Raw genomic sequence first — 13984 nt, 5'->3', positions numbered from 1 at the left:
GATGTAACTTTTCCCGGTTCTCCTTTATATCCTTTATTACTGTTAAATCCCCTCATGACCCCTCAAATTACTCTTGCGACCCCTAGTGGGAGTTGAAACCACAGGTTAGGACCCCCTCTCTAGGCGATAAACATACAAACACAAATAGAAAGAATAAAAGATGACAACAGTGGGAGCATGTACATGTAACCCTGTTTATTACAAATATTGTAATTGCAGGTATTTTTTATGCTCAACATTGTAGAGTTCATTTACAGGTCCTGTTTATCTTCAATAAATAATAACAATAATGATGTTGGACAAAATAATCTATGTTGAAGTTGATATGAGTTGACTTCATACAGGATGGTTTAGTTAACTGAAGCCTCTGTCAATAAATGTGATTTCTTCATTTAATGCCATAGACCAATTTATGCATCATGCTTTTCCATGACAGTCAGTGAGGGAAACTGACTAAAACAATACGGCTTAGGCCTAATCTTGTGCAAAAGTAATCATGCAGCAGGAGGGCAAGGACACAATTTGGAAACACATTGTTTTTAGACGCTGACGATGACGGGAAAGTGATAATCATGTCTCTGAATTATCTAGGACTGATAACAGGAAAGTTTGAAGACTTGTTCTCCTGATAAAAAACCACCAAGGCTGCTGGGTGATCCCATAGCTGGGATTGGGGGGGGGTAAGAGGCCTCAAACTGGCAACACAAAAATGAAACCATGACAGTGGCAATTCATTTTTGTTTGTAAACGACCAAGCAGCGCAATTTTCAAAATGCCAGGTTTGTCAAATCACTGACAGATGTGGCAGCATCTGTACAAATACTACAGTACATAGAGCGGGCCCTATTTGTTGCATACATAGCAGTAATACAATACTATTAAAAATAAAATAATAATACTATTGCAACAGTTTATGAGCCGCACAGCTAGTACAAGTGAGCTCAAGTCTATAAACACAAAAATTATTATTTATATTAAGACATCGTGCATGCATTGCTATTTCAAAATCCTTTTTTTCTATATTTTGATTGCAGCATTTGTTCCTTCAGTTCATGGCATTGTTATGTACAAGTGATAAGCAAGGTAACTGATCATAATTTACACACCATCCTATCAACAAAGAATATCTTATGTGTGCTTCTCAGTGTCGACCTCACAGAAAATAACCCTCTGTGTTACAGTAAAATTGTAACCTCTGTCCGGCAAAAAACAAAAAAAAGGAGCTTCCCTGGCTCCCTTCATTGTGCATCTACAGCATGAACGCTACTAAATAAGTCTTTCTTTGTATAGCAGTGCCCCTTTTTTTTTTCTATTGCAAATATAACATGTTAGAAAAAATGTCTGGTGGCAGCAAATGTAGGTCCCCACTGGGGCCACTTCTGTGGAAGACTGAAATCATCCATCCTTTCTATAGTTTCTCTCTGTGGTAATCCGTCTAGCCCTCCTCCTCTGTGGGTGTGTCTGCAGGAGCCGACTCCTTCTCCAGGGTTTCATGTGGATGTGCAGTCTTGTCTGTGGAGAGCTGAGGGTTCTCCTCCTTCGGGGAGCTGGGAGCGTCTCCGTCTTTTGTTTCACTCTCTGCAGCCGGAGAACTTTTCCCCTCCTGCACGTGAGTTTTCTCGTTCTGCTCTACCTCCTGTGCAGGAGGCGCACTTTCCGTCGCGGCATCTGCCTTTTTGTCCGTCCCCTTATCGCTCGTATCGATCACCTTCTCCTGCGTTTCGGGCTTTTCTTCCTCCGCTGGGGCTGATGCTTCTTCCAGAGGAGGAAGGTCCTCTTCTACAGGAGGAATCCCTTCTCCCGCGGGACTCTGTGGCTTATCGTCTTCGATGGGAGCCATGCCTTCCTCCATCATCTCTTCCTCTTCTTCTTCTTCTTCATCTATCTCATCCTCCAAGGGAGGAATCATCTGTTCTTCCCTCCCCCCGGGGAAGACCCTGTCTGGGTAGACTTGTTTCAGCTGTTCCTCAAAGTAGTCCTCCAAGTACAAGCCTGCACTGCCCACCTCTGAGGTCGCCTGTACGGTCAGTGCACAGAAATATCAGAAAATGAAAGAGTATGTATTTTAAAATAATTCATCTTTGGTAAAACTCAACTTGCAAAGCTCCTGCAAATGAGTGTTACATGGTATTTGTCAATAAGCAGAAATAAATGTCACTGTGTAATTCACATTTTCGCAAGACGTCACAATGTTACAATCATTCTGGAAGGAATATTTGATAGAAACTGATTACCTTGTAGTACTTTGCACAGTTGAAAAATATGAGCCTGACGTCCGAGACAAATCCCTCCGGACTGCTGTAACATTCACCTTCCCTCGACTTCGACTCCAGTTTCCTCTTCACTATCGACAAATCCATCGGGGTCTTGATCAGCTCTTTGTACCTTCTTGTCTCCTACATTAGAAAAACAGTAGAAGATACATCTGTTAAGAGAATCTGATATATTGACTGGCTTCTGGTGCAGTCAATATGACCCAAGTATGACTTAAAAGAACATGAAAAGTTCAAATAAAACACATTGATGTACATTGGTTACTGAGTAACTTTTTCATTAATTTTAGCTTTACTGAGGTGAATTTTTACTGAAGTGGTGAACTTTACCATCATTGAAATCTATTCAAGTCCACATTTCCTCACATTGTAGTTAGAAATTCTCCAGTGGAAAGTCTTCTCTTTCTCCAAGTCAGAAAAAGGAAAACCTCTAATGTCTTCCTTTCTAAAATCAGTATTTATCTATTAATCTACTTATTTTCAAATCAGCAAAAATTTTAATTTTCTAGCACTGGAGTTCTTTTAAACTTTATTGACAAAATACTAAATACGGTAACTTACTGAGGGAGAAGCAGTCTGCTGGAAGTCGGTGCTGAAGTCATTGCAGAACAGACGTAGTAGCAGCCTCTCACACCTCTGCATATAAAAACAAAGAAAAACATCAGATCAGATCAGACATGTAACTGATCATGTTATGTGAAGTGTGTCTATCCCCAAAGAGATACAACTTGTTTAATTGGAGGTAGTACTTTAGAATATCATGCACAGGAAGGTAAATGACAGCTGTGAACATACCCTTCTGTCAACAGGGGGGAATCCTTCAGAGACGGGGTCATCCTTGCTGTTGCAGTCGTACTCCATCTCAGGAGAGACGAGGTCTCGGCAGAACGAACAGAACCACTCGCCACTGAGGAGAGATGTCAGGAAGAGCTTGTTAGGCTAGATGCACAGACCTGTCTGCCAACCTTACTCACGTGCAAGACCAACAGGTTGTCAGAATCCCCTTCATCAGTGTCCATTTTTTTCTAACAACTGCTCTTATGAATTTTACTTAATAGACTAAGAATGATAACGAGCCATGTTAGACTTTCTCAGTGATAGATGAAATTGGAAGAATCTGACAAACCCCTACAAATATATATACTGTACATTATCATTACACATGGTGTGCAACATTTCTAGCACAGTTTATAACTTGAAATGCAGGAAGTGCAGTACAATAACTGTACATGCAAAAGTACAATAAACTTCTTTAATTTACAATAAATCTGCTTTTGTATATTATACCACCACTAAGTATAACCCAATTTAACAAACTTTCCAATATCACAAACTAATACTGCAGCTGCAATTAAATATTATTTAAAGACTAATCTGTAAAATACTGTAAAACAACAAAGACCTCTTTATTTTTTTATTAGTCAATTTAAACATGTTTTTTTTAAAGATTAAATACACTTCTCAAATTAATAACACTGAAACATGTATCAGAATGCTTTCAGTTACAGGAAATATTAAACTACAATAAAATAATCCAAGATAAAATGTCTTATGGTGTCCAGCATCATTTAATTATGCAGCCATAGCATTGAGAGACAGCCTGTCTCTCACCTGGGGGACTCGTTCAGAGTGGGAATGTGACAGGCCAGATGAAAAACTTTGGGGCACTTGTCGCAGCAGAGCAGCTCCCCTCCGTTCTGACAGACAGCGCACCAGTCCTCATTGGGATCATCCTCCGGCTCTGCTCTCTTTTCAGACTGCGGCTGCCCCGCAGACTGAGGACGCTGCTCTTTCCCAGCTTTGGACTCCGATCCGGGGACCGGGGCAGGGGCGGACACCTTAAGCTGCTGTCTAGGCTTTGACTGAGCTCCGGTGCTGCTGTCCGGTAGGCTGGAGCCGACACTGGACTGAACCTGTTGGCAAAGTAAATGCAAAATACATCATACAACATTTTTTTTTGTTAAACAAAAAAAAAAGATATTAACACTTTCTGCGTGCTGCAATTTAATGCCACCAACACCTCATAGCCTACATGCTACATTATTCAACAAAATGTTTCTAAGACATTCTGAACTTGTGTTAAGTAATTCTCTTACAAAACGAACTTCATCCTCGTCCTCTGGTTCGTCCTTGATGACGATTACAGGCCCTGGGGATGACCTTCTTCGACGCTTGGCTGAGGGGGCAGACGGAGCCTCAAAAGTCGGCTTCCAGGAAGTCGTCCTTCAACAAAGCCAGACAGAGAAGAGAGGAAGATTGTGACCCTGATATAAAAAAAACTGGCCTTGCTTACATGAATAGGCCTGGAAGATCGCAGTGTTTTTAATTAAGTTTGTATTAATCACTTAAATGTCAGATGTCACACAGCTTAATGAAAGCATAAAAATAAGTGTCACCAGGACGTACTTAATATATTAGATATTAATTATAAATAGAGACAGATATTTGGGGGAACTAATTACACTGCAGGCTAGGACAAGGGAGTGGAGTGTTAGACTGAAGGCTGATGAAGACAACCGCTGTCAAAACATGGCACGTTTTAAAGTAACTTCAGTGTCGCGTGTCAAAAAGGTTTCAAATTAAATATTACAAGCACGCGCCTGTTATGTTAACAAACACAGATTCAGGGCAAAACAACAGAAAAATATCAGCCATAGTCTGTGCCAGAGAAAAAAGTAAAAAGCTTATAGTTTCTAAGTGAGCTAAAGGGCTAATGTGACAGAACAAATGCACAATGAGAACAATGTGAGTGTTGCAAAGGTTACATGGTTATTTCATAAAAAAGGTAAAAGGTTTCACAGTAGTTACATTAAACCCCAACAACTGTGATGAGGACACATTTTAGGATCTCCTCTTACCCTGTGCTTCTGTCTGAAGAAGTTGGCTTGGCCATCGGAGAGTTCTGCCTTGCTTGAACTTTAGAGGAAAAGAAGAAGAGAAGTCATTATGAAGAGCTTCATTTCAGACTGATGTTCACACAGAACAGAATCTTTGGGGTTGTTACATCAGAGCAGTGATAATGACCTGCTATGTGATTAAGCGCGCTTGTTTTGTCTGCAGTTGCCGAAGCTAGACTCGGAGCGAAGCTGGGTTTGGGGATAGAGATTGTGATAGAGGGCACAGATCCCCCAGCCTCACTCCTCTTCAGGAAGGAGGACTCCGTTAGGCCCCGCTTTAGGAAACAAAAATGAAAAAAGGGTTTAATTAATCCTCCTCAAAACATGCACTTTCTTGTTCTGGAATAAGCTCATGTTAGAGTGGAAACCTTCTACCAACCTGATGTATGGACGTCTGTGTAGCTGCTCCAGCGGACAGAGGCTGTGGGTAGCGGGACGGTCCCTGCAACACATCCATGGGTTTAGGAGGGAAGCTGGAGCTATGGATCAGATCTCTCAGAGACTAGATGTAGAAAAAAAATTTCAAGTTGAAAAGTAGTATAGATTCAGGCCAGTTTAGCATCAACTATAAGTCCCCTTGACAAAACGCTGAGGAAGACATCCCCAGTAACATAAAACATTTCTGATTTAATTTCCCAGTTCAAATAAAAAAAAAAATTGGCATTTGACAAGAATAAAATCCCATTACAAGATATTTAAGGATACAGTATAATCTAGTAGATAAGACCAACTTGATTCACCCCACTTTTTGAGGCAGAAGATAATTAAAACTTCATCAATACCTACACTACAATAATCACATCAATGAAACCCTCATGTGATTAAAATGAAGTGAGCTGAAGAGTGTAAATGCTTGGAACTGTTTATCACAACTGTAAACAGTCTTTCTGGTATCTGCCTGTTTGATAAGAACCCTCTGTAAATACTTTCTACATGACAAGTAGATCCTCTCTGGCATACAGAACATACATTACATTCCCCACACACCTATACATGCTATGCTCACACCTATACATGCTGATGTTTCTACCTGCAGTAACTTACCTGAGAAGGTGGGAATCCTGTGTTGTGAATCATGGTTGATGTGGGGCTTCTGGGGTTGGGATGGGAGCTCCCGTATCTGCGCCCTGGCTGGCCCAAGTTGGGGGGGCCTTGGGAGGGGGAGGACCCGCCATGGATGGGTCTGGTTTGGGGTGGAGGTCCAGGGGGTCCAGGGGGTCCTGGGGGTCCTGGGAGCCTGACGTTTTGGTACCAAGACCAGTGGTTAGGAGGGGGCTGCCTGTGGGGATGCTGGGAAAGCTTGTCCACCTTGGACAGAAAAATAAATGGAAAAATTATAAAGAAAAATGTAACAAATTTGACCAGAACAATTGCTTTTTTACATTTCTGTCAGTAGTTTAGGTACCTTCACAACGTTACCTTGACAATGTTTTTTTATGTTTTGACACAGTGATAAAAATCCTACCTGCATCTGAAGCTGAGCCAGTGTGCTCTGTCGCTGCTGAGCTGCTGAGACAGCTGAGAGACCTCCAGTGGGCGCCTCTGCTCTGGGACCTGCCTGGTGGTTGGTGATGGGTGGCCGGCCAGGGCCCCTTTCTACTACCAAAGAACCTGCAGAAAATAAGCAAACAATTGAGAAATAAATCATGAATCATACCTCAGTCCTCTGTTTGAGGGGGACTTGCCCACTACACATTGCTGACCTACAAGGACACAATTACGAGTGTTTTAATATCAACAAAACTAAAAGTGAAGTCATTCATCAAGGTTAATGGATTATGATTCATGTTTAAGATTAAACATTAATACAACCTTTGTAACCACTTGATTCTGGACAAGAATGTGTAATTCCTGCCAACGTAAACGCCCTAAGGTACACTCTGAGGTACGTTAACTTGAGTGACAGGGTTTGTGATATTATTTCTGGAACAGAAGCTCAGCTACAAGTTACACAAGCTGCTGTTTTACATTTAGGTGGAGGTTAGGGTAAACGACAGTGGAGGAATAATAAAGTAATGCGCATACATCTGCAGAAAGGCCAGAAAATGCAAGTGGATACAGTTTAAATGTTTTTTTGTAAAATTTTTGTTATCCATCATTCCGAAAAGCTTTACGTATTAGTTTCAGAGAAACTAAGCTAATGTAAAAATAATGTAAATGTCCTGTAAACCAAGCAAAAACTATTCTAGTAGTGACAGTTTTTTTTAGCAGCAGCATTAAGAAATCATGCAGGTGTTTTCCGTCTTCATAAAGTGGATTTTCCTGTTCAAGACTACTGACAGAAAGTACATACACGTGCCAAAACAAATAACATAATGGAGAGGAGAGGATTATGTTAGCTGACATACGGTAAGATTAATAAAATGTTATTTAGGCCAGATGAGAGACAAAAACCAAAACAATCTACATGTTTACTATATATTCAAGAGCACACTAACAAAATATTAAAAGTATAGGACGACATCGCCAAAAAAGTTCCAACAGTGGCACATACCTCTCTCAGTACTGTGAACAATCTTACCGAGGATACATTTCAGCTGCTGATGTGGTTAATTTATTACTTACTTCTAACTGTTCTATTCAGTGAGCATAAAAGTTTAAGCTAATAACGTCATATTTTGCCTTTATTTTTGCAGATTGCAGGTTTTTAAAAAGGCACACTACGATCTACAAACCAACAGGAAACATATGTTATTATGCAACCGGTCGGCAAACAATATTCGTACTGCAACTTTTATGTGATTCCAGCCTTACCGAGGTCTACATTCGTGGCCCAGAAACCAGAGCGACACTGAAAGCGAACCGAACTCTGAGGGACGATGGAGGGATTACAGCTCGCTCTCATCAGGTAATGGATCTGACAAAGGATCTAGAAGACAAAAAGACAGGGCTGTCAGAAAAGCATTGTTGGGTTTATCCTGATTATCGTACAAAACACATGTAACAATTAACGGTAAAATAATTCAAACTGCTGTATGATAACATCACTCACCAGTCTCTTGCAGTAGAGGAGGGCTGTTCCACTGTGGCTGGCTGTAGCCCATTTAGTAAAGCTGATGACGTGGTCTAGGTGCCTGCTCAGAGAGTTGACCTCATCTTGCTGCTTTTTTAAACCCAACTCATGGTCCTTAGTGAGAGCCTAGGGGTAGATGTGTACATTAATCGACAGAAAATATAACTCTAAAATGTCGCATTTGCCTGCGTAGGGTCATTGAACTGTGCAGATTAAACCTACCTCAAGCTGGTTACCCAGAATCTTTCCCTTCCTGTTGATCTCCATAATCAAGTTACAAACAGATTTCTTTATTTCATTCATTACAGACTTCCGGTTTTCTTCAACTTGCTGGAGTCTGTGGGAATTAACAACAGAACATTCATTTTAATACTACGCCTCAGCAGTTTCAATATGCAGAGGATTTTGATTCTAGTTAGATTTGCTAAAATGTAAGTCAGGAAAAACAACTTTCTGTCTTCCATGGGAGTCAATTTGTCAAAATTACATTGTGCAGAAATGGGCTTCAATCAGAAAAAAACAAACGGATTAAATTCAGCTGTAGAGGGCAACTTTACCCAGAGCTGATACAGCCGGACACCTCCTCAATGGCCTTTCTTTTCTCCTGCAACTGCTGCGTCATGTTCTCCAGATACTGCCTGTGGTTCCTGTACGCATCCTCCAAAAACTGGTAGCTGGGCACAAAGAATACAAGCATTAAAAGCACATTGTTACAACTGCTCTAGATATTTTATTACCTAAAATGAACCATTGGATATTCTTGTTTTGGTAACAGGCACCAAAGACCTATTGCCAGTATTTATTGAGGATAAGTGGAACAACATATGATTTTTATTGTAATGAAATAAAATAAAATAAAAAGCAGCCTACTTGTGATCCTTGTGTTTAAGCAGCTGACAGTCTCGACAGGTGAGTCGGTCACAAGTCTCACAAAACAGCTTCAGTGGCTCCTGCTTGTGGATGTCACAAAACACAGGCTTCTGTGTGGAAATACCTACTGCTTCTGGGATGCAGACAAAGGGGAAATTTAAGAATATAAAGAAATATATAGTCAGCTTATGTTACCATAATTGTCTTTATCTATAACATCGCTATATTAGTATCATCATGACTCACATCCCGTTAGAACAGTTTGTCTACAACACTCTGCCAGGTAAAACAAAACCTTAGGCTGTTTACAGAATTATCTTACTTCAATATTTAAACAATGTTCATACTATACTAAGTCCAGTATGTAGCATGCAGTCCAGCATACAAGATTGAAGTTGTCATTTTGTAGGTTAATATACAGAAAATGTGCAGTTTGTCCTGCTTTGTACGTCACACACTACCTGGAGACATCTCCTCTTTCTGCCGTATGGTGTGATCCCTGGTGAACTTGACCCTTTGGTGCGCCTCAATACACGTCACACACAGAAACTCCACACACTCCACGCAGTAACCTGTTGCCTCTGTGTTGTCATCGCAGCTCATACACACCTAACACACACACACACACACACACACACACACAAAAGAATAAACAAAAGAAAGAAATCAGCACTTGGGAGAGCAGTGTCAACAAAAAGAAGCTGTTCGCGAGGGGGACGGCTCAGGATGAGGAAGAGGATCACCCCACCTGGCTGGTTTTCTCTACCGTGCTGCTCGGCACCTCGGCGGAGTCCTTGACAAAGAAATTATCCAACACGTCCATATCCCAGCATTCCTGTCTGCAAACTGGACATCGTATGGCACCCACTGGAGCAAGAGACCAGATGCATTATTGAAGAAGGTGTCACAAGTACTTAGACCTGAACGATACTAAGCTATAACACTGACTATAAATCACCTACGATTTTAATACAATACACAGAGCATGCAGCCAGCCATAGTATATTTGTTTAATGATATCATTGTTAGTTTTTTGTTTAGCTGGTCTGAAAGGTTGAATTTCCGGTAAATGACACACTTTTGTGAGAGCAAACCCAAAAAAATACTCTTTGCTATACTTTTGCCACAGTATTTCAATAGATAATTAACATATTCAGTTCAAAAACACCCCACTCTTTTGCATCATCTGGCCACTCATTTGGGTTGCACAGTCCTAACAGCTACACCACACTGAGCTCATTATCAATACAGTAAACTTACACCACTGCTTCACTTCTAGCTTTGTTATCCCAATCTGCCACAGTCACATCAAACCTATCTAAGAGACCCCCCCCCCAAGACCTCCTCCCCAAACACAGACACCATACTCACATGGCTTGTTGCTGTCGACCTGTCCTTGCGAGTCACGCCTCGGGTCCGCGCTCCTGAAGGGAGCAGGGAGACACCTCTTGCAGAAAGAGTGGAGACACGGCAGGAGTTTGGGCTCTCTGTTGTGGAAGCTCAACTTGCAGATAGGACAAGTGTCCATCAGCCCGAAGGTGCCTTGTTGCTTCTGCCTCTCCTCCTCGGCGGGCAAACTTTCTGCCTCGTTCTCGACGATTATGACAATGTCGTCGTTTTCGGCACTTTCATCCATTTTCGATCTGCGGCTGCTTCCCGATACGACCCAGTCAAGCAATCAATGTAGCTTTGAAACAAAGGGTAGCTTATAATTTCCCTGACTTAACAAGCCAGATAGGGGTTATAACGTTCAGTACTAACATTATGCTTTGAAACATCTAAGACATAGTCCTTTTATCCTACAAGGCGGCTTATCAAACTGTGCGCTAACAGTTTTACTGTAATTCTTTTCGCTTTGGGAGCTAAATTAGCAACGTAGCTTATTTTAATTGCACATATGCTAGAGACAATAAATAAGAAATTCCCCGGATGTTAGCGGTTCTTGTTCAAACAGGCGAACACGCAACAGCGCGAACTCACTTGTGAATTAACATTACGCCACATACATAGTATTTTAAAGCTCGTACGTCCATGGGAAAGGCGACCATCTGTGCATTCTTGGCTCAAAACACATACCATATATTACCCAGACGGCACTGCGGTGTTTTAAAGCTACAGCGCCCGCCTGAGGCCAAACAACGTTACGTGCAGGACAAGTTCAGTTTCTCGTTTGTAACCAATTATCCGCAGAAACATGTGATATATATGGTACCCCAAAACTTAAAAGGCTAATTATTAAATGGTATTATTTATTTATTTTAGATAGTGTCTCACTCTCAGTTCTGTTATGTTTGTGGGAGGTTGCGCTTTCTTTCCTGGGAGGAGTCTCAGACAGAGGTTCAGCTACTGGATAAACTATGGTAACTGTGACTACGTGTCGACTTGTATTGGACGGTATGTTTAGCGCAGTGGGGGTTGTGTAATGACACAATCAGCAGCACTGGGGGATTTCTGTCACTCTTCGATGAGGATGGACCTGACAGCTGTGAGTCACTCCATTCATCTGAGTGATGGAAACAGCATACCTCTGATAGGACTGGGAACCTATGGGGATCCCCGCACGGTAAGACACATGCTTTAGTCAGATCCCCCCCCTGCATGTCACATAAACAATGTTCACTCATAAAAAGGTGTGTGTTGTTTTGATAGACCCCTAAAGGAACTGCATATGAGTCAGTCAAAGTGGCTATTGAAACAGGGTACAGACACATTGATGGGGCTTTGGTCTATTTCAATGAACATGAGGTGGGACAAGCTTTAAGGGATACAATTGCAGAAGGGACTGTGAAGAGAGAGGACGTCTTCTACTGTGGAAAGGTTGGTACTGTTTGCTTGTAGAGGTTAATGAACTTAATGGCTACAAAGTGCACGTTTGTATCAGCTAATACCTTTGTTACCTGCGCTTATCATGCAGTTGTGGAACACCTTCCACCCCCCGGAATTGGTAAGACCAGCTCTGGAGAAAACCCTGAAGGCGTTACAGCTGGATTATATCGACCTCTACATTGTCGAACTGCCCATAGCCTTCAAGGTATACGTGCATTTAGTGTTTCATTCAATTTCACGCTCACTGCTGCCAATGATTGCCATCTAAACTCTCTGTATATTATTATTTTCTGAAGCCAGGAGATACATTTTACCCCAAAGATGAAAATGGGAAGTACATTTATCACAAGACAGATCTCCGCGCTACATGGGAGGTGAGACTTGTTGACCTGAAGTTTAAATATCCATTTAAGAATAGAAAGACTTCCTACTGCCTGTACGTTCAATGCAGAGAAAGATAAATACTGGGGTCATCATATGCATGTGCTGAAGGCCAGGAACCTAAACCCATAGCAGTACCCTGTGTTGTGCATTTACAAACCTGACATTTTGTTCAAAGTGCAAAGTCTAATTTGCTGCTTTCTGCCTTTATTGCTTTATTTTTTTTACACCTTTAACAGGCTTTGGAGGCTTGCAAAGATGCCGGGCTTGTAAAATCTCTTGGCGTATCTAACTTCAACAAGCGGCAACTGGAGCTGATCCTGAACAAACCTGGGCTCAAACACAAGCCTGTGTCCAACCAGGTACAGAAAGTTTAATTATAAACCTATGTTCTGGAATTTAGGCAAATTCTAAGAAATAATTAGACTTGATGGATATAATGAGGAAAAAACAAACACAAGAAATTGCCGCAAGTCAGTGACAATTCAAAATAGATTACAAAAAATGGTAAAGATTCCTTAGAAAATAGGCGTGGCACATAAATACTACTAAATAATACAAAGAAGCAATTAACAATTATTATGTGTGCTTTTTGTTTTCACAGGTTGAATGCCATCCCTATTTCACTCAGCCAAAACTGCTTGAGTACTGCCAGCAAAACGACATTATCATTGTGGGATACAGCCCCTTGGGGACATCTAGGGATGCATCCTGGTATGGGAAAGGAATAGATACTTATTACATAAAGTTAATATGTAACTAGTAGCAAATAAAAAAAACAGTGTTCCCAGCTACAACGGATTCATTTGCATTTACAAGACCCTGCACTTACTTATAAAGTTGAAAAGGGGAATTTGCGTTGTCATAATAAAATTCCAATCATGTCAACAGGGTAAACCTAAAATGCCCTCCACTGTTGGAAGATGAGCTACTGGTATCAGTTGCTAAAAAGTATAACAAGACGTCAGCCCAGGTGGCCTTGAGGTTCAATGTCCAGAGGGGAGTGGTGGTCATCCCAAAGAGCTTCAACTCTGCTCGTATAAAGGAAAACTTTCAGGTTTGTTTGTAGGGCCTCAGTTTCAATTCTTGGTATGGCCTGGAAAAAAAAAAAAAAAAAAGGGGGAAATAGCGGGTGAAATATGTTGCAATTTCTTTGCAGATTTTCGACTTCTCTCTTTCTGAGACTGAGATGAAGGCAATTGAGGGTCTGAACAAGAATATTCGTTTTGTGGAGCTTCTCATGTGAGTATAGTATAGTATACACTGTATGAGAGATGTTCTGCTCCTGTGATAAACAATTACTATTTCTCTTTGTTGACTCAACAGGTGGTCTGATCATCCGGAGTATCCATTTCACGAAGACTACTAGGCCACTGATATCAAGACTTTGCTTAAATTTAATCCAATAATTTATTAATTTTATTGCTTTTACATTTGGGCCTTAACTTTAAAATCATTTTGATATCTCTTTTATTGTACATTTCATGAACTTTTCATGGAGTTTATTCATACAGGAAATTGGATTGTTTCAATAAAGCTCTGCTGTGGTCAGATTTTAAGTGTCTTTGTGATTGATTCAGAAACAATTGGAAAACTGTTCTCAGCTTCACTTTTTTGCCATCTCTCCTGGGCTTTAAAACGGAAGTGGAGGATGGGTGCCGTATTATTATGACTGTAAAATTAAATAATAGAAATTATAATACATTAACAACAGTAACATCGCA

At 40.9% G+C, this 13984-nt stretch overlaps 2 protein-coding genes across 4 annotated transcripts; one reads left to right on the top strand and one right to left on the bottom strand.

The window, feature by feature from the left end:
- Positions 1-180: 180 nt before the first annotated feature.
- Positions 181-11149, bottom strand: LOC127358609 (transcription intermediary factor 1-alpha). Of its 3 annotated transcripts, none has more exons than XM_051391829.1 (19): positions 10425-11149; positions 9802-9920; positions 9515-9662; positions 9054-9186; positions 8741-8857; positions 8406-8520; positions 8163-8309; positions 7925-8039; positions 6636-6781; positions 6215-6478; positions 5550-5612; positions 5298-5445; positions 5132-5189; positions 4370-4496; positions 3885-4186; positions 3069-3180; positions 2835-2909; positions 2235-2396; positions 181-2017 (listed from the first exon to the last, which is right to left on the bottom strand). In XM_051391829.1, exons 1-19 carry the CDS (start codon positions 10687-10689, stop codon positions 1436-1438), a joined length of 3198 nt encoding a protein of 1065 aa, XP_051247789.1. In that variant the 5' UTR covers positions 10690-11149; the 3' UTR covers positions 181-1435. The 3 variants fall into 3 exon arrangements, with proteins under 3 accessions (XP_051247789.1, XP_051247788.1, XP_051247787.1); XM_051391828.1 differs by having other exon boundaries at positions 5550-5672; positions 9054-9183; positions 10425-11148; XM_051391827.1 differs by having other exon boundaries at positions 5550-5672; positions 10425-11147.
- A 189-nt stretch (positions 11150-11338) lies between these two features.
- LOC127358645 (aldo-keto reductase family 1 member D1) lies at positions 11339-13813 on the top strand. Its single transcript, XM_051391897.1, has 9 exons — positions 11339-11616; positions 11703-11870; positions 11968-12084; positions 12176-12253; positions 12500-12622; positions 12865-12974; positions 13152-13317; positions 13420-13502; positions 13587-13813. The coding sequence occupies exons 1-9, from the start codon at positions 11476-11478 to the stop codon at positions 13627-13629; spliced, it is 1029 nt and encodes a 342-aa protein (XP_051247857.1). The 5' UTR covers positions 11339-11475; the 3' UTR covers positions 13630-13813.
- The last annotated feature ends 171 nt before the right edge of the window (positions 13814-13984 follow it).

This window comes from Dicentrarchus labrax, unplaced genomic scaffold, assembly GCF_905237075.1.
Source record: "Dicentrarchus labrax unplaced genomic scaffold, dlabrax2021, whole genome shotgun sequence".
Classification (NCBI taxonomy): Eukaryota; Metazoa; Chordata; class Actinopteri; family Moronidae; genus Dicentrarchus; species Dicentrarchus labrax.
This window is presented reverse-complemented; position numbering and strand designations above follow the sequence as displayed.